The 21,314-nt window shown below is 46.1% G+C and overlaps 1 protein-coding gene across 1 annotated transcript; it reads right to left on the bottom strand.

Annotated features, from left to right (window-relative positions):
• Positions 1–4,901: 4,901 nt before the first annotated feature.
• On the bottom strand, positions 4,902–6,333 carry LOC142573921 (uncharacterized). The gene has a single exon (XM_075683123.1). It carries the CDS (start codon positions 6,200–6,202, stop codon positions 5,003–5,005), a length of 1,200 nt encoding a protein of 399 aa, XP_075539238.1. The 5' UTR covers positions 6,203–6,333; the 3' UTR covers positions 4,902–5,002.
• Positions 6,334–21,314: the final 14,981 nt, after the last annotated feature.

A 21,314-nucleotide genomic window follows, 5' to 3' on the forward strand; every position in this document is an offset into this window, starting at 1 on the left:
GACGCTCCTTTTATAACTAGCAATGAAGTTAGAAAGTTAGAAGGGCCTTAGAAGACACGAAACGAGGAAAGGCGGCAGGCGAAGATGGAATAACAGTCTATTTAATCAAAGATGGAGGAGACATCATGCTTGAAAAGCTTGCGGCCCTTTATACGAAATGTCAGACGACTTTAAGGGTCCCAGAGAATTGGAACAATGCCAACATTATTCTTTAACGTTTCCCTTTTTGTAGATAAGTATACAAAAAGGGAAACGTTAAAGAATTGAAATATTATAGGCCCATTAGCTTACTTCCAGTATTGTATAAAATATTCACAAAGATAATTTTCAATAGAATAAGGTCAACACTTGTCTTCAGTCAACCAAGGGAACAGGCTGGCTTAAGGAAGGGATACTGTACAATAGATCACATCCATGTAATCCATCAGGCAATCGAGAAATCCGCAGAGTACAATCAACCTCTCTACATGGCTTTCATAGATTACGAAAAGGCATTTGACTCATTAGAGATACCAGCAGTCATACATAATTAATCTGAACGCGCCAATGTAAGTACCAGTCCCACGACACTCCGAGATACCTGAAGACCGCTGTGTTCTAAAGTGAAGAGGAATTCATTTGAATAGAAAAGTCACGAGTAAAATTTCGTCTGCCTGGGTAGAATATTGAGCACTTTCTTTTATTTCAATTTATAGTTAATTTGTTAGCTGAGTACCGTTCTGACATCCTTTTATTTCTAAATTAGTTTTGTTTTCAACAGGGGTATCAGCCGCAAATACCACTGCTCTGTCATCTGCGTAAATTTAGAGCATTGTAAGAAATGTGCTCACTTATCCGAGCCGAGCGCAAGCTAGTTGCCGTCCCTTTCACGCGTTCATTACGTAGCGATACTTTTTAAACTCGGTACAAATTGGGTCGACACCCATCCCGTATGCGTAAGATACGACACACCCCCCCCCCCCACCTCAGAAAAAGATGAAAAATAAACGAGAAGAAAGCGCGGTGTCAAGCACCTCCTGCTTTCCCAACAAACGCGGCATCCGCGGCACATGCTCGTTCCCCGACGGTCGACGAGCACCGACGTATTAACGCGATAGCGTTAAGGAGCTCGTGTCGCAGAAAAGCCGGTGTCGTCGGCGTCGGTGTCGGCGTCCGCGGCGTTGGCCGTGAGCGATAAATCAAGGCAGGCACTTCATAAATAAAAAGCAACTTCCAAGATGGGCTGGGTGGGAATCGAACCAGGGTCTCCGGAGTGTGAGACGGAGACGTTACCACTGAGCCACGAGTTTTTTTTTTTCTTTATTACCTTGATTTCAACACCACTCAAACGCGTGCAAAGTAGGTCATTTGGTGCAGAAAAATAATATTACATCGCTTCGAGAGACTGTACATATTTAAAAGGCACTCAAAGAGGATATCACAGACGCCAAAGTGTCAAGCTCCTCAAACCACTCTGGAGGTTCAATCATGTGCTTGAGGGCATCACGTGTGTACCTAAGACTTTCACTTAGGTGTTCCCTCGCAGACCTTTCATCTACGCGGGCATTCCTGATATCCATGCGCGTTTTCCACACGCTGCTCATACACAAAAGCATTACCAAGTCAGCCGGCACTCCCCCTGTGTCTGCACACGGTAAGAACCGAATACCGAAAGGACTTAACGGCAGTTCTTTCTTCAGAGTTCGTTTTAGAACATCCCACAAGAAAACTGAGTCATGACAATCCAAAAAGATGTGCTCAATAGTTTCAGGTTTCTTACATATGATGCAGTTAACAGACCATGGAACAAAGAAGCCCTTGCTTTGCAGCCATGGCTTCACAAGGAGAGTGCCCGAATGCAATTGAAAAAAGAAGGTTTTCGCTGAAGATCTAACCGGCATTTTTCTAACGCGTTTCAGCACATTGCGTTCAGGTCCTAAGTTATACATCATGCGGTAAACAGGATGCGGCAAGAAAACATCAACCAGATCACTATAAAGTTTCTTACGCGTCACTGAAGTCAAAAATTCATTCGAAAAATGCGCTTTCAGTAAAGAAAAGGACATAACAACTTCCCTCAGAAAGCCAATTGGTGTTCCAGTACGTTCATTTGCTGATGAGACAACCCACTCAGGCAAGGAAGAACTCAATCTCACCTGAATAACAGTACGCAGAAATATATCACTTTGGTCCCTTAAGAAAAAGAACCTACTAACAATCTGTTTCAAAAACAAATGTGTTAATCCTAGTCCTCCATTTTTCACCGAATGAAACAAGTTACACCGGCTAGTTCTCTCCCAAGTGGATCCCCATATATATACCGCAAACACTCTGTGAAGTTTCTGCACCGAAATCCTTGCCATGCATAACACTTGTAGTACATAATACACCTTTGTAACTAAAAACAAATTGCAAACACTAGCTCTTGAAAACATCGAAAAATTATGCCGGCCCCACTTTTCTGTCTGATCTTTAACTCTTTTTACTTCTTCGATCCAATGCGCGGCACTGTCACGATAATGTTGTAATGGCACCCCAAGATATTTTCCAGGGGTAACGCTCCAGTTCATATTGCAAAAAAACTCGGGTACCTGTGGCCAGCTGCCGTGCCATAAACCTAGGCACTTAGCCCAGCTGACAACACTTCCAGTTGCGGCGCAAAAGGAAACAACCTCTTTCATAGTGTTATTCACGCTTTCTGTATCACGGCAAAAAATTGCCACGTCATCTGCATAAGCCAGAACTCTAGTCTCAATTCCTGCGTAGATAAACCCACGAATAGATTGGCTCTTAATTATTTTCAAACAGAAAGGCTCTAAATACAAGGCAAATAAAAGAGGCGACAAACAGCATCCTTGTTTTACTGATGATTCCACTTTTATACTGGCGCCTAATTTTCTATTAATTACTAACTGCGCAGTGCAATTTTTGTATACCATTCTTACTCCATCTGTTATCACTGCACCGGCTTTAACATGTTCTAAGATCAAAAATATGACATCATGGACGACTCTGTCAAAAGCCTTTTCAAGGTCAATTTGTATCATAGCGACTCTGTCCTCTCTCTCATCGCAGCATTCCAGTATGGTCCTTGCAGTATGAATATTCGAAAAGATCGATCTGCCTTTGATACCGCATGTCTGATGGGGGCCCACAAGTTCTTTTATAACGGTCTGCAATCGTCGCACCAGTACTTTAGTATAAACTTTATAGTCCGTATTTGTCAAGCTTATTGGTCTGTAGGCTTCAACCGCCAAAAGTCGCGTACGATCTTTTACTTTAGGAATTAAAATCACGTGCGATGTCCGAAAAGAAGGAGGTGCTTCCTTATTCTCGTACATCTCCCTTATCACGCGATGTAGTGCTACAGCTATTCCACTTTTAAAGCTCTTATAGAAAGCCCCTCCCAGACCATCAGGCCCCGGCGACTTGCCGGGAGTAAGTTCGTCAATCGCATCCTCAACTTCTGAAAGGCTTATTGGTCTGTTGAGCGTTTCACAGACCTCGTCTGATAATGTTGGCATTAATGGCAAGAAGTCAGTTCTAAACCTTTTGATATCACATGTCTTTTTCCCCATCAAACTTTCATAATAAGACTCAAATGCGTGCTCAATCATTCCAACATCACTAGTGACTTCCCCTTGATAACTTATTTCTGTTATTTCTTTGGAAACCGCGTGTTTCTTCTCGTCTCTTATTGCTCGCTTGGTAGGCGTCTCCCCCATCCATAATCTCTCCGCCCTTGCCCTTAATACCGCACCCCTGTACTTTTCTTCATCGATGACTTCAAGTTCAGACTTAACTTCTTTAATTTCTTTCGAAAATAAGCCAGGCGAAGAGCTTTCTGCGCTGAGCATATATTTTAGCCTAAGGTGTAATTCCTTCTCACGCTCTTTTTCTTTGTGGCAAACTACGCATGCTCTTTCTATCGCGGTGAATTTAACGTCTCTTTTGAAGAGTTCCCATTCTGCTATGAAGAACGCTGACGTAGTTATGCTGAGCAAATTTTCGAGCTTTTCTTGAACTGCCTTTTGAAAAACGTCGTCTTGCAAAAGCTTATCATTTAGCTTCCATAAGTCCCAGCTGAATTTAGATGGTTTTTGTTTCTTTCCTATGGTTGACATAACGAGGCAATGATCGCTAAAACTAACATGTAACACTTGATAACTTGAAAATAATGGTACAAAAGTTAACGGAGCATAAATTCTGTCTAGCCTGCCATGACACTGACCTTGATAGTGCGTATACATGGTTTGGTTTTCACTTGACAACACGTAACCAATGTCTTCAAGCTCTTGTTGCCCTACAATAGAACTTAAAAGCAACGCACTTTTATCACAAACACTAGTCAACTTAGATTTATCTTCTGGAAAGCAAACACAATTAAAATCACCCAGTAATATGACATGTCTTTCACAATTCAAGTACTGCTGAATATCACCAAAAAAGACTTCCCGCTCCCGTGCCACGTTCGGAGCATAAACACATATAGCCCTCCAAGGCATCTCTGAAAAAGTAAAATCGCAGAGGACCATTCTGCCATCCTCGGATGATGTGACGGCTTCAACTACAGCAATACTCCTACGCAAAAGAATAAGGCAGCCCCCAGACCTACCCGCCGCATGACATACACTTACGGTGTATCTAGGACGGAAAACGTTAACCATTTGCTCCGTGCATTCATCAGTTGCAATTTTTGTTTCTTGAATGGCCAATAAGTCAATATTATTTTCAATAAGAATACGGTTAACTTGGCATTGCCTTCTACGCCCGCTAAGTCCACGCACGTTCAACGTCGCGACACAAAGACCAGTCGAAAAATTAGCTGACATTTAACGGGAGGGGAATCCAAACCAATTACCGCACATCGTCCGTCTCACATCTGCTACGATGACTCGACGGTCTAGGGAGGCGGAGTTTTCTAGACATCAAAGCCCAATGACGACGGCCGACGCACATCCTGCCCACAAACCCCAGTCCCCACACCCCAACAACAATTTTTCCTAACCCAGGAACGCCTCCGCTAACGCGGAGGCGTCTGGGTTGTAGAACGGCGTTTGGCAGGAACGCCGGGCTTGGGCTTGAACGCCGGTCGGCGTCCCGGGGTAGCTTTCGGAGGAGGCTCGTCATTCCCAGTCTCTTGATCCTTTTCCTCTTGCTCACCCGCCTCTTCGTGAAGCCTCTTAGCAGGTGCACTACTTGACGTTGGCATCACGGTGTCGTCAGTTTCGTGCTTTTCACCGGTCGTCACTTCTGCTGATGTGCACGTTTCTTTGGCCTCTTTTACCTCGACCTCTATTGAGTTAGTTGGTTCCACCGTGTCATCCCATGGGTCTTTCCAGCCGTCCGATGACTTTTCTTCATTAACAGTGATTGCCTTCTTCAGGGGCGTTAACACCGAGGGCTGGGTCTCTTTCCCTTCGCCTGCGGCTTCCACTGCGTCGACCACGTCCATCAAGTGATCTGTGACATCTTCCTTCAATGCCGGGCCTGTCACTGTGGCATAGGTTCGGACGCACTGGCTCTCCTCGTGGCCGAAGCGACGACAAAGCCCACAGCGTGGTACACGGCACTCGCGTCGGATGTGCCCGATGCCGCGGCATCGGAGGCAGAGGGGAGCTCTGCCAGGGACGTGCACGAGCGCAACATCTTCCGCCACTCGCAGCTGGTGGGGCAAGTCTTCAGCGGTGACGCCTACCTTCAGCTTGATAGTGACAGTACGGGTGGTTGACCCTTTGTCAACGCATCCTTGTACCCGCCACCTGTCCCTGGTGATCTCAGTCACCTTTCCAAAAGGCGACAAGGCAGTGCGAACGTCGTCGTCAGGTACACCGTGAAGGAGCCAGTAGAGCTTGATACGGACGCCTCTGTCACACGGGTCGACGACCACACAGCGGTGGTCTTTGACATCAAACGCGTCTGCAGCGATAATCCTCTTTTTCCCTTCTTCGTCCTTGAAAGTCACCGCCCACAGATGGTTCATTTGATATGCACCCAGTGCAACCACTTCCGGCATGAGAGACAGCCGTGTAAGAGCGTCTCGAAAATGTTCCACTCTGTAAGGCCTCGCCTTAACGTCACCATGTAAAAAAACCGTATGAAGAACGGACGCACCTGTTGGCAGCGTTGGCAAAATCATTTGGTAGTCCTGACCTGGTTTTTCAGTTGACCTGATACCGCGGCCCAAAAGGGTCGCTGAAGCCGCTCGTGAAGAGCCCGACATTCCGCGTCCGCTCACCTCGGTGGCTGAAGAGGAAGTCCGAGCCACGAGTTCGATGCTTCAAAGCGGTACAAAAGCGCCTCTAGTGAACGCGGTGTTGCCTTAGAAACGAGCTGTTTCTAAGGCTCAGGCGTGCGTCGCTTGCTCAGGCGCACATTTCGTTGTCGCGCCGAACGCTGCGTTGCTCGACGCTCACCGCGTCCGATGCGGGGCGCGTAGTCGCTGCGCCGTAGCCCATTGTCTTACACCCCTTGGCGGGTCGACGGGAACGCTGTCGCGTTCCACTCTTGAAGGCGAAGCTTAAGCGTCCTCCAATTTTTCGCGTTCGCGCTGCCGCAGTCACCGTCGACGGCGTTGAGCGTGCTCGTGCATTTCGTTTTCGCGCTGCGCTGGCGTATACGCCGCTGACGACGCCTGCGCTGTCGTGTAGCAGCGAAAAGCAGGACGACGTGGCAGGCTCGACGGAAAAGCGCGCGGAGGAAAAAAAACCGCGTGTTGCGCGCCTACTCGCAAGGGTGAAGGCAGCAGCGTTTGATGGTCGCGGCCTCGCCGGGGCAGGAAGAAAGGCGTCCTCCATCGAAGGCGCCGCGCAAACGCGGACGAAGAGGAAGGGGGCGCGGCGGGCGAGCGAGCGTGTCCGGCGTTTCCGCCGCTCTTATTACTCACCGCTGGCTGTGCCGCGCTGTGGTTACCGCATGAGCGACACGCGCGTGCCTGCGACGTGACCGGAATCTAGAGACGAGCTCTTGCGCGCGGCAGCGGCGCCTCGCGAGTTCCTCTCGCGGCTGACGGCGCGCCGCCTCCTTACGGGTCCTTGTCGTCGGCGTCGTTTGTCGCCGGACGGCGTTGCGGGCGTGATGCGTCCGCTTGCTTTTGTAGCCAGCGCGGCTGTTGAAGGGATACCGGTTCGTGATGACTTCTCTGGAGATGCACGTAAGAGGTCGTCGGGAAGAAGCCTGCACGGAGCTGTCATAACTCGTAGAGATACTGTGTATGTGTTTAAATGCGCATACGACATATTAGACTCCCAAGTGGAATTAATAATTAATTAATCAATTAGCACGTGGCTTTGCCAGCGAGGCCACGTGCGCGCGCTGCCAAAAGCAACATGCGCGTGCTTAGCAATTCATTCATTCAATTATTGATTAAATTGTTGATTAATTAGTTAATTAACCTTTACATCGAGTAATGTTGGTAGCCAGGCTGATTGATTACTTGATTATTTATTCATATTACACCTGCTGGTGGGTATTGCGAGCGCCAAGTAGTGACACCAACAAAATATCAAATAAATAAATCTCAATGCCCTTCCACTCTGTGAAGAAGGATGACCAGCAAAGCTGTGTATGTGGGCCGCTTAATGGCGAATTGCACTTCCGCCGTGGGTCGCGCTGGAATTTCACTATCTTTGGAATCGGCCCACGTATGGGGAGTGCTTGGTGCCTCCTTCACCCCCGCCACGGGTCGGCCCGCTATGTCGCTATCTTCGGGATCGGCCCACGTATATGGAGTGCTTAACGTGTCCTTCACCTCCACCGCGGGCCCGCCCGGCACTGCACTATCTTCGGTATCGGCCCACGTATGGGGAATTTTGTGTGTACACACGCACACTATCCTGGGGGAACTAGCACTTAGCAGCTTCGCTGTAAAAATCGTTCGCATACATCGTAAGGCACTTTTGATTAGACCTTTTCTAGAATAACTGATCTATAACCAAGAAATTAGACTGAAAAGTACTGGAAGATAAAAGTCTCTGTGGTTGCTGACGTCCTGTAAGTCGTTGTACAGCGGTATTTGCTTTTTTAAAAAGAAGCTTTCTTTGCCTCTTCTCCCAACGTTCCGGGCACTGCGATGGTCTTGCCGCGCGTGCCGGTGGGTTCCATGCAACACCAATAGATGGCGCTTGCCTCCACGCATCCCAGTTACAGAAATACACCTTAGATACTTGGAAGAGCCGCCAGTGATTGAGAACTATATTTGGCAAAGGTGCAACAGAACTAAATCGGAAAGAAAGAGAGAGGGAGTAGGAATGCTCGTCTATCAAAGAGCCAAGTGAAAAAGAGTGAATTCAAAATGTCAAGAGCATTTTTGGTTATCAGGTACGATGAGTAGAAAGAAAACTTGGCTGGGCGTAAGGTATTTGTGGAGCAGAATTAATTGCACAGAGAAGAATTAAGAGTTAGTCGAAAGCCTAAATGCTGATATGAATGGTTTCGAGAATGATGCCGAAATTATCCTATTAGGTGGCATGAATGCGCACACACAGGATCTAGATGGCTATACCGACAACATCTGGCAGGCAATGCTAGATCTTAGTGGGCCACATAACCTCGTTATCGTAAATACAGGGCCTAAGTGTGAAAAGCAGACCACGTGGGAAGTGGGAAACCGGCAATCAACCATTGATTACTGTCTGATGACCGAAGGAATTCCTGATAAGTTGAGAGAAATGGTGATTGACGAGAAAGGGTATAGAAGCATAGGGACTGACCATAAACGCATCATTTTAAAAATGGGATATGCATGTGGGAAAGGGACCATGGAGCGCAAAATGATCAGTCCAAATTTCATCACTGAACAAATAACAAATATAGTCACAAGAGTCGAGGAAGAACTTGGCAAATGGCCAAGTAAACAGTGGGAATATAGTGAGCTTCTAAGTGTGATGACAGAAATACGGAAAGAACAACATGTTCATTGGAAAGGAAAAAAGAAAAGGAAACGCTGGTGGAACAGGGAGACACGAGAAGTGATCGTCGAACGAGAAAAAGCATCCCGAGAGCACAGGAAGGGGAAAAAAAAAAAGTGCGGTTGCCGCAAGATGTAGTAGCGGGAAAATGGGAAATGTACTGGGAGAAAAAAATTTGTTTCAAATACTGGTGCAAGCAAAGATAAAAGGTGAAAGTGAACGTTGGTTGTCAGAAATGCGTGAGAAAAAGAACGCTGCACCAAAATATGTTGGAACCCCATCAACTTACTAGGCAAGAAGTCAACAACAATACAACAACATATTCTAGACGAACATGGAAACAAATTGGAAAGGGGCGTGGCATTAAATTACATCGGAAAAATAACAGCCGAATCTTTCCAAGGCAATGACGAGGTTATACTTGAGAAAAAATGGGGCATGAAACAGAACCAAATGAAAAAGGAGATGGTGCTGACAAATTTCAACTGGAAGAAAGTCGAAGAGAAAATTCCTAAGCGCACAGCCGCAGGGCTAGACGAGGTTCCCGTTAGGCTGAATAATGAACTAGGACCAAAAGGAAGCTCTGTTGAAAGCAGTAAAAAAAAGTTTGAAAGACAGGCGAGTACCAGACAGTTGGCGACAAAGTAGAATGAATTGAATTTACCAAGGTAAGGGGGAAACAGATAGAATTCACTCGTATAGACCGTTGACCATTAAATCGGTAATACACACGTTAGCAGTGCAGGCAATTAAGTTTAAACTGCGAGCATAGGCAGAGAGTAATGGCGTTTTGGGAGAACTTCAGAATGGCTTCAGAATAGGTAGGCGTTTGGATGATAACTTAGTTCTCCTTACTCAATGTATTGAAATATCAAAAGTAGAAACGAGACCATTATCTGTGGCCTTTTTAGACAATACAGAAGTGTATGACCACGAAGACCGCAACATATTGTTACAGGGTTAAAAATAGTCAGACGTGTATTTACAGAACATTTACAATAAATATAGCAGCTGACAAGACGGTAGACAGCGCGCGAAGACAAGAACATCGTCTTCTTCCGACGATGATTAAAACATCTTCTTCATCAGCGTGTCAATATTTTGGGATACGCTGGAAAGGGAAGGCTTAGTCGGCGATTGTCTATAGCTTTTGAAAGTGGTTTACAAAAAAAATGCCGTTTGCATTGAATAGGAAGGAATGAGGAGTGAGGAGAAAGTTGATATGAACAAGGGACTGAAGCAGGGGTGCCCTTTATGCCCGCTTCTTTTTATGATTTACATGGTAAGAATGGAGAGAGCGCTAGAAGGAAGTAATATCGGGTTTGTTCTCTCATACACACAGGCCGGTACAGTAGTTGAGCAGCAGCTCCCAGGTTTGTTTTATGCGGGCGACATTGTGTTGCTAGCTAACACGCAAAGTGATATGCTAATATGCAAATAATAATATTAATAATATAATAATAATAATTTATGCTAATATCTATGGACAGGAAGACGATATCTTAGGTTGAAATTTAGCGCTAGAACTCAGGTGTTGTGGTACTAAATTAAAACAGCGAACAGACAGTGACAATACAGGGCCAGGAAATAACTCGCATAAAAGAATATAAATATTCTTGGGTTATGGATAAACGAAGGCAATAAATATATGAAAAGACAGAAAAATCAATAATAGTAAAGGGGAAGAGAAATGCGGCCATAAGGAAACACAGAGCGCTTTGGGGATACAATAGGTACGAAGTGCTTCAGGGTATGTGGAAAGGTGTAGTGGTTCCAGGACTTACATTAGGAAATGCGGTTGTTTGCTTTAAATCAGGGGTACAGTCAGGACTCGATGGCAACCAAAGGTCAGGGGGTCGCCTCGCATTGGGCGCTCACGGGAATACTACAAATGAAGATGTGCAGGGTGATGTGGGCTGGACAAGTATTGAAGTGAGGGAAGCTCACAATAAAATTATATATGAAGACAAACGGAGAAATATGGAAGAAGGGAAACGGGCTGGGAGAGTGTTCAGGTATTTGTGCAGGAATAACATTAATTCACAGTGGAAGAAAAGAATTAGGAAGCTTACCAGCAAGTATGCAGTCTGTGTGGTGAGCAACACAGCAACACAGAACGTCTAGCGGGAAGTCAGAGAGGCGGAGATAATCTCATGGTATGTGGAAATGGAAAAGAAACCTGTCATGAGTAACTACATAAGAGGAAAAAACGAAATCAGGAAAGAAACAATTTATGATAAATGAAAGGGAAGCTCATTACTTTTCGAAGCGAGATCAGGATCAGCATGCGTTTGGCTGCGGTAAAGCTAAGAAAACGATGGAGCGTGTTTTATTAGAATGTGAATACATCTGCCCAGCGGTTGACTTGGGAATCACTGGCATCCTTGAAACCCTTGGGTTCAGCGATAGCAGGGAGGAAAGTAAACATGTCCGCAATAGATATGAGTAAAAGGCGATTGCAAGATTGGTGCAAGAAAAGTAGCGAAACGACAAACAATGGAGGGCGTACAAAAACAAAGTTCATAATAGGGGTTCAGAAGCTTTGCTTATGCGAATTCATCGTGGGTTTTCTTTCTTTTTCTTTTTTAGTATAGGTAGGACGTCAGGCAATCAAATAACAAGAGCTTGGTGGCGCAACTCACTGCACCGTTACAAAGGCGACGCTCATAACATTCATCCATCCATCCGACTGTCGCCGCCGCGGGCCGGGATGCGTAGTTTGTGGGTATGGAACTTGCTGTGCTTGCTTTTCCTTGCGGCAAAAATGCAGGTATTTGGCCGTGGAGGTCGCGTGCTGGGCTGTGATAGTGGAAACATTACAATCGTCCGTAGCCTGAAGAAAGCGCTCGGAGCTGGCGTTTCAACAGCGTGTTGGCCATGTATGCACAAGGAGCACGCAAACATGTGCCAGTAAAATTGCGTCAAAACGCACACTCAGCGTTGAGGACACCCAGGCTCGAAAGACGCGTCCCACTGAACCCGAGATTCTTCGGTACTCTGCGAAACGTGGTGCAGACACGAATGTATCTATACAACCTATACATACAATTTTATAATAAATAATTGAATTACTTAGAATCCCATAATTCAGTTCAGGTTTACTACGTCAGCCACGATGAGATGTGACATGTAATGCAATGATAATGCTCAACTCTCAGAAATAACGAACAATGACGCACAACAACGCCTCAGGCGAACACGTCTCCCCATGTGTTCTGTGGACTACGCAGACAAACAGCAGTGGTGCACGCAAGATAACGTTTTACATCAACTCACCACTCTCGTATTGGACTAAACACTGAAGAAATTGCACCTTCGCCGCCAACGTCAGCGCTAATTATTGTTAATCAAAGAAAACAGCCTACCAAGCTTCGCTTACATCGATTCCCACAGTGTGTGAAATCCGCATATTTTTTGCAGTAATGGCGTATGTAAAAAATATTTTTGAAAAGGTTTAGTGCTTCCCAACTACATTGCCCGGGTAAATAATTCGCAGGAGGTGACTTTCTCGCAGGGCACATTGCCCATATTATTGTCAGCACGCGTTAATAAAACGCTGCTTTATAAGAGAATATTGCATACGATAACGATAATCAGGAACAGTGTTCTCAGTGAAACTTGAATTATGTCGTAAAATAAGGGAGAGAAAACAAATGCGCTGGAATCTTGCGTTGTCATAATTATTATTATTATTTATTTTGTTCCTTTCTTTAGAGAGGAAGTAGATATGCGAAAAACGTTCTTTAAGTACTAATACGATTAAAATTTAACCAGTCTTCTACAATGACATTTAGTTCTTTGTGAATGAATCGAAATACAAATAACTGGTTTTATTATAACTGCAAACCAGTCTATTATGTCGGCTCGGTTTTGTACTGGGATGTTGTGAATTTCTGTGTCGTTCTGTCCCTGCGACAAATGGTCGCAGCTTCTAGAGCCCGATTACTCTCAAAAGTAAACTATACAATATAGTTTAGCACGGACGGCGTTAGTTCGAACGGTCAGGACTGAAGAAAATGTGGTGCAACTGGTACAAATATAGGAAAGCGCTGGTGCACAGGAGTACATCTAATCCAGTGTGTGTCTGTTATGCTCTCCCGTCTTCGTCCAAGTCACGCCGCCGTTCTCACCTAATATAGACCTACATGCCCAGCTCCAGAGAAATGGAGGTCGTTAACCGGCACTTCAAAGGTAGAAAAATCTGTTTCCTACCGGTTTCTCACCCCAACGTTTCCAGCGCTTACATCTGCTCATAAAGTTCGTTGAAGCAGCCCGCTGTAAACGCGAAGAAAAATCCTGCACATTCTTCACGACTTCGCGAGTACCTTCTCCTAAAAGCGGCGTCAGAGGAAACGCACGTCGCAGACGTTCTTCTTCTTTTTTTTTTTGCAGAGCGAAAAAAGGCAAAGTATAGTGCTGAAAACAAAGTTCAAAATACGCCTTCGACTAACTGTGTGGTACCACGGCGGCTGGCGACGCACGCTGGCGCTGCACCGGCGGCTAATGAGCCATAGCACCCTTGGGGAAAGAGCATCCAAGGTTTCATTAAACCCCCGGATGAGCACGCCACCAGCCGCATGCTTCGATATCGTCACTCCTTTATTTACTTGTGCTGTTGTTATTTTTTTTCTTGCCTCCATTTCTGTCTTCCGCGCCTCAGAATTCGGCTTCGCACCAACGGAGCCAGAAACAACGACGACTGTGGCGGCGAGAGCGTTCGCACTCGGCTGACGTCATCCAAGATTCTAGGGAATCTTTGCGGTTCGTCAGCGTATCGGGGCTTGATGCGCATGCAACTGCCCCGAGGGCTTGCGTATGTGATGGACGTTGATTAAGAGGAGTCCGAGGTGAAGGCGAGAAGCCCGCAGGACGGGAAAAGACGAGAGGAGATAAACTGGAAGTTTCTGGTAACGGCGCAGGCACGCGCGATAGCTTCCTTCGGGGCAAATCATTGAAAACCATTCGCGCGCTAAAAGCTGGAGCGTCTTTGCTCTCCACACGGCGGCAGCGAGCTGGGGCTCTGCTTCGTGAGCCTTTTCACGAAACTTTTCTTCATTCAGTGGCAATGACATCTTTATCACCAAAAGTGTGTAGACCGAGCCTAAAACGCGAAACCGCGAGAAGCGATTGCGTCATCCTTCATTTCTCTTGTTGCCGCTTTTCTTTTCGAAAGCGGTTTTCGTAAGCTGGTCATATATAACGAGCAAAGTACACGGGAAATGCTTAGTGGAAATAAATAAGTAGTTGCAGAGCCTCATGAACACGTTATTGATGGACTAGACGGGAGCTTGGTGACAAGGAGATATCTGCGTGCTTAATTGCGACATGTAGCTTCAGCGGAAACTGCCCCGCCTATACATGGTTGTACGAATTCTTGATGGCACTAGATCATGTGAATTTTCGCCCAAAACATACGCTTAAGGGGGCGGAGAATAAACGCGAAGCTGATGCTGCTATTTGATCCTCTAGGCAAACAAATTCTGAATTTATCACAATGAATGATGGTGATAAAGCACTTAAAAGCCATAAAAGCAAAAAGAAAGGGCAATCTAGAAAATGCCAAGGACAATAAAGCTTTTTTTTCGTTTGCTTAAATATTTTACCATGGCCGGGGTTGTCTGAACTTCTGTGGGCACAAAGAGGGTGCCGCCCACGGCGTCTGAAAGATAAAAGTTGTATAAGCGGAGAGCGGTCTTCACTGAAGCGACTAACCAAACAAACTTTGCCCCAAGCGGAAGTCTAACGGCGTGCGTGTCTGGTCATCATCAGACGGGCCCACGAAGGGTTGGATACGATATACTCGTGTATACCTGAACTCGGGCAGGAAAGATTGATCAAGAGGCAAGGCCCGCACATAGCTGGGATCAGCGGAAGGAGGGCGCGACGAAGAGAAATACCCCCCTCCCCCCCCGCCCCGAAATTGCCCGCGTCTCGATGACGGATCAGAGGAGGTTATCGAGAGGAGGGATAGATGTACGAGGGATGAGAGGGATAAAGGAAAAAGGGAGCCACCTACGGCTGAAACGAGCGAGAGCGAAGGTGGCCTAGATTTTCCTGCCCTGCCCTCATTTTCGCTTCATTCTTTCTTATTTTCCTGATCACGGTGGATTATAGACCGCGATGCCTCTTCAAGCTACGTAACTCTCTCACGGATAAAGTAAAAAAACAAGAATATTAGCTCGAGTTTGGTAAGACGACGTGAGTGAACTGCGGATCCAGAAGCCTCTTTTTATCCATTTCAGCATTGTGTCTTCGTGGAAAAAGATATACTGAACGTTACCATAGGCAGCATAAAAAAGAAGATGGTGACACGCGATGTTTAAGCTAGACGTGGTCACTTAGGGGATCGAATTTACGCCTTAAGGGGCGTTAAAGTCTAGAGGCGTGGTTTCATGCCTATCCTATGAAAAGATAACTTTCTAGCGTGGCTTTCGCCCATTTCCGCAGGCGGCGGTTTATTGTCGAAAGTTGAACTTACCGCCGATACGAAGGCGCTGTCGATGCAGAAAAGTGTATGCTCTAGCGTAACAGAGTTGCGGAGTGCGTTTGCCGGTGAACGCGAACGATTACACCAATTCAAGGCGCAGATGCTGTCTACATATACTACATATATATATTCACTGTAACAAATATACACCTTTAGGTATTTTAATAAAGAGGATAACTTTGTATACAAGCTTTTGGCTATTGACTTACATTGACAACCATCGTTGGGGATTTCGGCACAATAGCATTACCTCTTTCATCTGTTTTCTTGGTCGCCAATTCAAAGCATAGCCTCCGAGATCGCAGCGGCGTCCTTGCAATCGCGGAAGTCATGTGCAAAGGCACGCGCATTAGCGCAACCGGGCTGCGTGGCCCATTCGTGGCAAGATCGCAAACGGGCAGTTTGACACACACGTGCTGCCGTGCAAGAGCTTTAGTGCGTCCGAAGCTTTAAATGCTGTGGTGGAGCACTTGGAAAGCATGGCCCTCCTCATCTCCCACCGCCCTCTTCACGTATGGTGACTGTAGGGGACGGTTCCGGCATCGCTTCGGATGAGCTGGTTCAGTGGCGTTCTCTAAGGAATTACTCAATAGTGTGTTAGCTTGTTCGTAATTTCCTTATCATGCACATATTACCGTAGCCATGGACGGCAGTATAGTAAAGTTGGTAGCAGAATCTTGTGACGCTTTGTGGAACTACAATGTGTGTGAAAAATTTTGTGTCACGGGAGGCTTCTCTTCGAACGGAAATCATTAAGGAGGAGGAGAGGAGACAAATGAGAGGAAAGACAGGGAGGTTAGCCAGTGTAAGTACCGGCTGGCTACCCTGTGCTGGGGAAAGGGGTACAGGGAATAAAAGGAGAAAGAAGAAGAGGGAAAAAATGGAAAAAATAAGAGAAAATGCACACAGTAACGCGAAACTACGCGCTACAACGTTCAAAGGCGGTCGCACAATTCGCATGGCCTTAAAAACTTCAACAAAGCCCTTAAGGCCTTGAGTGCCGAAGCCCGTCTGGACCAATGTCCTAGAGCTTTTTCCTCTGTAAAGGGGCGATTGTCCAGTTGTGCGAGAGCGGTCACGAGCACTTTTATTCGCACTGCGTAACGGGGACAGTCACATAGGAGGTGTTGAATCGTCTCCTCGCAGCCGCAGGTGTCACAAGTAGGGCTCTCGGCTATTCCAATGCGGAATGAATAGGAGTTCGTGAATGCCAAGCCGAGCCACAGGCGGCACACAAGTGTTGCTTCCGCTCGTGGCAACCCTGGTGGTAGGCGGAGTTGCAGACGTGGATCCAATTTGTGGAGACGTGCGTTCGTGAAATCACTGGTGTTCCACAGATTCTGCGTAAGCTCGCGGGCGAGGGAGCGAAGACTTGTGGCTGCATCTGTTCTTGACAGCGGTATAGGTATAATCTGGGCACCATCATGAGCCGACCGGGCAGCGTCATCCGCACTGTCATTTCCTGAAATTCCACAGTGACCCGGTATCCATTGGTAGATGATGTTGTGTCCCTTGTTGATTGCGTGATGGTGGAGCAGTCGGATGTCTGTGACTAGTTGCTCATATGGTCCATGGTTGAAAGGGGACAACAGACACTGAAGAGCTGCCTTTGAGTCACATAAGATGGACCATGAATGTGATGATTTGTGAACAATAAATTCCAGAGCAGCACGGATAGCTGCGTGTTCTGCAGCCGTCGCTGACGTAATGTGAGATGTCTTGAACTTGAGGGTGACGCATTCTGCGGGAATCACCACTGCTCCAGCTGAACTATTAGAGGATACAGAACCGTCTGTGTAAACGTGGATGCGTCCTCTGTGCTGTTCATGTAGCACTGAAAGCACGGTTTGTTTGAGGGCGAAAGTTGACATCTCCGTTTTCCTTTTGATACCGGGAATAGCAAGAAGAGCCTGGAGTGGATGGAGGCACCACAGCGGTTGAGATGGGCGTGCTGCAGGCGTGAAGTTTGACGGTAAAGTTCCATGGTTGGCGGCAATAATCTTGCTAAACGCTGAACGAGGTCGAGCGGCAGGAAGGGAGGCGAGATGATGCGATGGAAGTCGGGCGAAGTGCCTGATATGCATCCTTAAAGTGTCGACTTGAAGATACGTGTTGATGGGGTGGTCATGCGCGATGGCTATTGCTGCTGCCGTGGACGCACATCTGGGAAGACCAAGGCAAATTCGCAGAGCTTGCGCTTGTACAGATTGGAGGGCACGGAGGTTGGTCTTGCCGGTCCCACCCAGTACAGGTAAGCTATAGCGCAGGAGACCGAGGAACAGTGCGTTATAGAGTTGGAGCATCGCACTCACAGACGCAACCCAGGACTTTCTCACAAGAAATCTGAGCACGTGGGTTATGATGACTAATTTCCTTCTTAGGTAGGAGATATGAGGACTCCAGGAAAGGTCTCGATCTATTATCACTCCTAGAAAGCGGTGCGTCTTCTCGTAGGCAATTGGCTGTCCATTAATGCTGATAACGTACGGTTTCATTGCTTTACGCGTGAAAGCGACTATACAGCACTTCTCGCAGGACAGCTCCAGACCTCGTGCTCGAAGATAACCTGATGTTAGTGTGGCCGCTTTTTGAAGTCTGACGCGCACCTGAGGACGCGTCGCTCCTGATGACCAAATGCAGATATCGTCTGCATAGATCGACACATGGACGGATTCCGGAAGGGTATGGACCAGGTCGATGAGCACCAGGTTAAATAGAGTGGGGCTCAAAACTCCGCCTTGAGGTACGCCTCGGTAGGTGTTGCGTTGTGATGACGCACCGTCCTCTATTTGCACAAAGAATGACCTGTCCTTCAAGAAGCTGGATATCCACCGAAAAACAAGGCCGCCTAGGCCGACCTCACCCAAGGTGTCCAGGATGGCTTGATGGGTTACGTTGTCATATGCGCCATTGACATCCAGGAACATCGCCGCTGACAGTCTCCTGAGGCTTTTTCCGTGCTGAACAGACGAGACAAGATCTATGACGTTGTCTATAGAAGAGCGTCCGCGTCGAAAGCCTGCCATAGCGTCAGGATATAACTTGTAGTGTTCTAGATACCACTCTAGACGCGTCAGCACCATCCTCTCCATCACCTTTCCTAGACAACTGGCCAGAGCAATGGGACGATAAGACGCCACGTCTAGGGGTGATTTACCTGGCTTGAGCAAAGCCAGGTAAACCATTAAAAGAGTGCATTTAACCTATTATGTCACTACGAACGCTTTGCACAAGCCGTTCAGCTGAACGTGGCAAGCCACCGCAGTATTATCCTTGTGTTCTCTCTGTTTAAACTCCGCCCCACAAGATGTCACTACCAATGTTGCTACTTCCATACGCCTCTCTAGTAACCATGCATTCTGCAAACATTACGGACATGCTGAAAATCTACAATGAAACAAGAAACGGTATATAATTGTCCTCACTGCAACAAATATACAATTGCAAGGGCATCGCTCCTTTTATAAAAAAACGAATAACTTTGTCAAGATATTCAGCTATTCGCGTAGGTTGAAAATAATCATAGGTTGTTTCTCCAACACCTCTTTCATTTTTCCTAGCGCATGTCTCAGTCGTGGCCACTAAATGCTCATGGAAAATAAACATGCGAATAGTTGTTGTGAACCATTCAGCGGCTTTATGCTACTCAGCGTAGATATTTTAACCCATTTCAACATAAAACACAACACTGAGAATTTATTGATGCTTCATTGGTGCGCATGGCTCGCGTGAGAGACAGCGAAGCAAGAATGGACCACCTCAACACGTGAACACGTTACGGAAGCAAGCGTTGAAATTGTTGCGGTCACAGGTGTTCAATTGCACAGTACATTACTTTGCGTACAATACTTACTATACAGTATATGATGCGAAGTTTGCTAAAGAATTGATGTGCGTTATGTCGTCTTAGTCCTAATATTAACAGTTGTTAAATGTAAACATTTACACTTTATTTTCTGTATTTTTGTCACATTTTAAAGTCTTAAATTTAAAACTGCCATAATCATGGTTTTGCACCCGCCCGTTCAATCATGCGTTATGTGGGCAACCGTTCGCCTAGCGGGAACCCTCTGTAAACGCCTACGAAGTTATAGCCCGAATGGACCGCCCGTTTGAAATATATGCGCTTCGATTTCGTTATTTCAAGTCAGGTAATGTCGCATAACTCTCAAATAGAATAAATAAGGCGGTAAATGTAGAAATACCGGCATTCTGACATGGAATGCTTAAGACAGCGAAAGGTAGCACTCCAGAGTCCTGTAGTCCTGTATAGCGTGCTTTGCCGCAGAAATACATACTGTGAGGCTAAACCAACCTAAAAGTAAATTTTGAGTGCGTGATGTGCCACATAAAGCATGGTGTTGTAACGTAATAACGAAGGATGGCAGGAGAAGAGTGCAGGGAAGATACAATCATAGGTAACATCTCAGATGCATCGGTTATTGGTACTATGGCGGTCACCTATTTTTATCACAGACTGGTCCGCTCGCCTTGTGCTTCGAAGGGTTACATGCGCACCCTTGACGTCAATTTGGCAGACATTCTGCCCAGATACATTACGCGCTAGCTTCTTCTTTCCTCAAAAGCAAGATCTAAACACCACACTGACGTGAAGTCTAGTGTGGTTAAGCAACTTCAGCTAAATAAAGATCTCATCATTAGCGGCATTTGCTTGAAATCAACGACAGTATCTATTTGGTGCAACATTCGTGGAGTCTCCATAGTTCAGTCCACTTAGCTTTTTTCAATGTCAGAACAAGCAAAAATAGCATACGATGGCTACGCTCCTTTCACGCCTTTTTGCTGAACGAAGGGGTAATGTTTCTTGTTTTGAAGCGGCTGGTGGGAAAGGAGGGGATCTTTCAGATTTGTGGTCCTGGACTACCCATGATGCGCTGTGAGCGCCAACGCTCATTGGCTAAAACCAGTGCCTCCAGCAGTGCTCGCGAATAAACTTCGAATACATTTTATATTCTGACGCCTTAGCAACAAAGATTTAAACGCAAACTTATCTCGAAAACAAAAACAATACTATATCATGAACAGGGAATGGCACTGGTTCACATATGGCCATGGCCAGAAAAATGTCTGGAAAACTAACATTGAGGCTGAAAAACCATCCCGAAAGGCTCTCCCAGGCTTCAACAACAAATTTGCTAACTATTAGACAAACTTGCTTGAAGCGTTCGTAAACATATTTGAGGTATATTCGCAATTACCCCCCCCCCCCCCCCCCCGTGAGATGCAACAGAAAGTTCGCAGTCATAACGCACTTCTGTTTCAACCGTTTATGAACCCTTTCTAGATATCCTCGCATTGGCTCCACAGTGCGCAACAACAAATCACTTAACTATCATAACGTACGTGTTTCAACCATTCGTGAACATTTTCATACATCTTCACGATGGTTCCGCAGGGTGCAACAATAAATCGGTTAACTATCAGCACATACATGTTTCAACCGTTGATTGACATTTGCAAACATCTTATCGATGGCTCCACAGATTGCAAAACAAATTAGGTAACTATCAGAACGTGAGTGTTTCAATCGTTAGTGAACATTTTTCAGGTATCTTCACGATGGCTGCACAACAAATCAGTTAACTATCAGAATGTATCAGAGCATCCACGCTACCTTAATTTCAAGTAGTGATGAACAGAATACAGAGGCTTCTTCTATAACTAGCCATCAAGTAAGACGGACCTTGCAAGACATGACCCAGGAAAAAGCGGCAGGAGAAGAGGAAATCAAAGTCGATTTATTCAAAGATGGAGGAGATATCATGTTTGAAAAGCTTGCGGCCCTTCATACGCAATGCCTCAAGACTTCAAGTGTACTAGAGTGCTGGAAGAATGCCAACATAATACTAATCTACAAAAGTGGAGACGCTAAAGAATTGAAAAATTATAGGTTCATTAGCTTACTTGCAGTATTGTAT

The sequence above is a fragment of the Dermacentor variabilis genome, chromosome 3 (assembly GCF_050947875.1).
Source record: "Dermacentor variabilis isolate Ectoservices chromosome 3, ASM5094787v1, whole genome shotgun sequence".
Classification (NCBI taxonomy): domain Eukaryota; kingdom Metazoa; phylum Arthropoda; class Arachnida; order Ixodida; family Ixodidae; genus Dermacentor; species Dermacentor variabilis.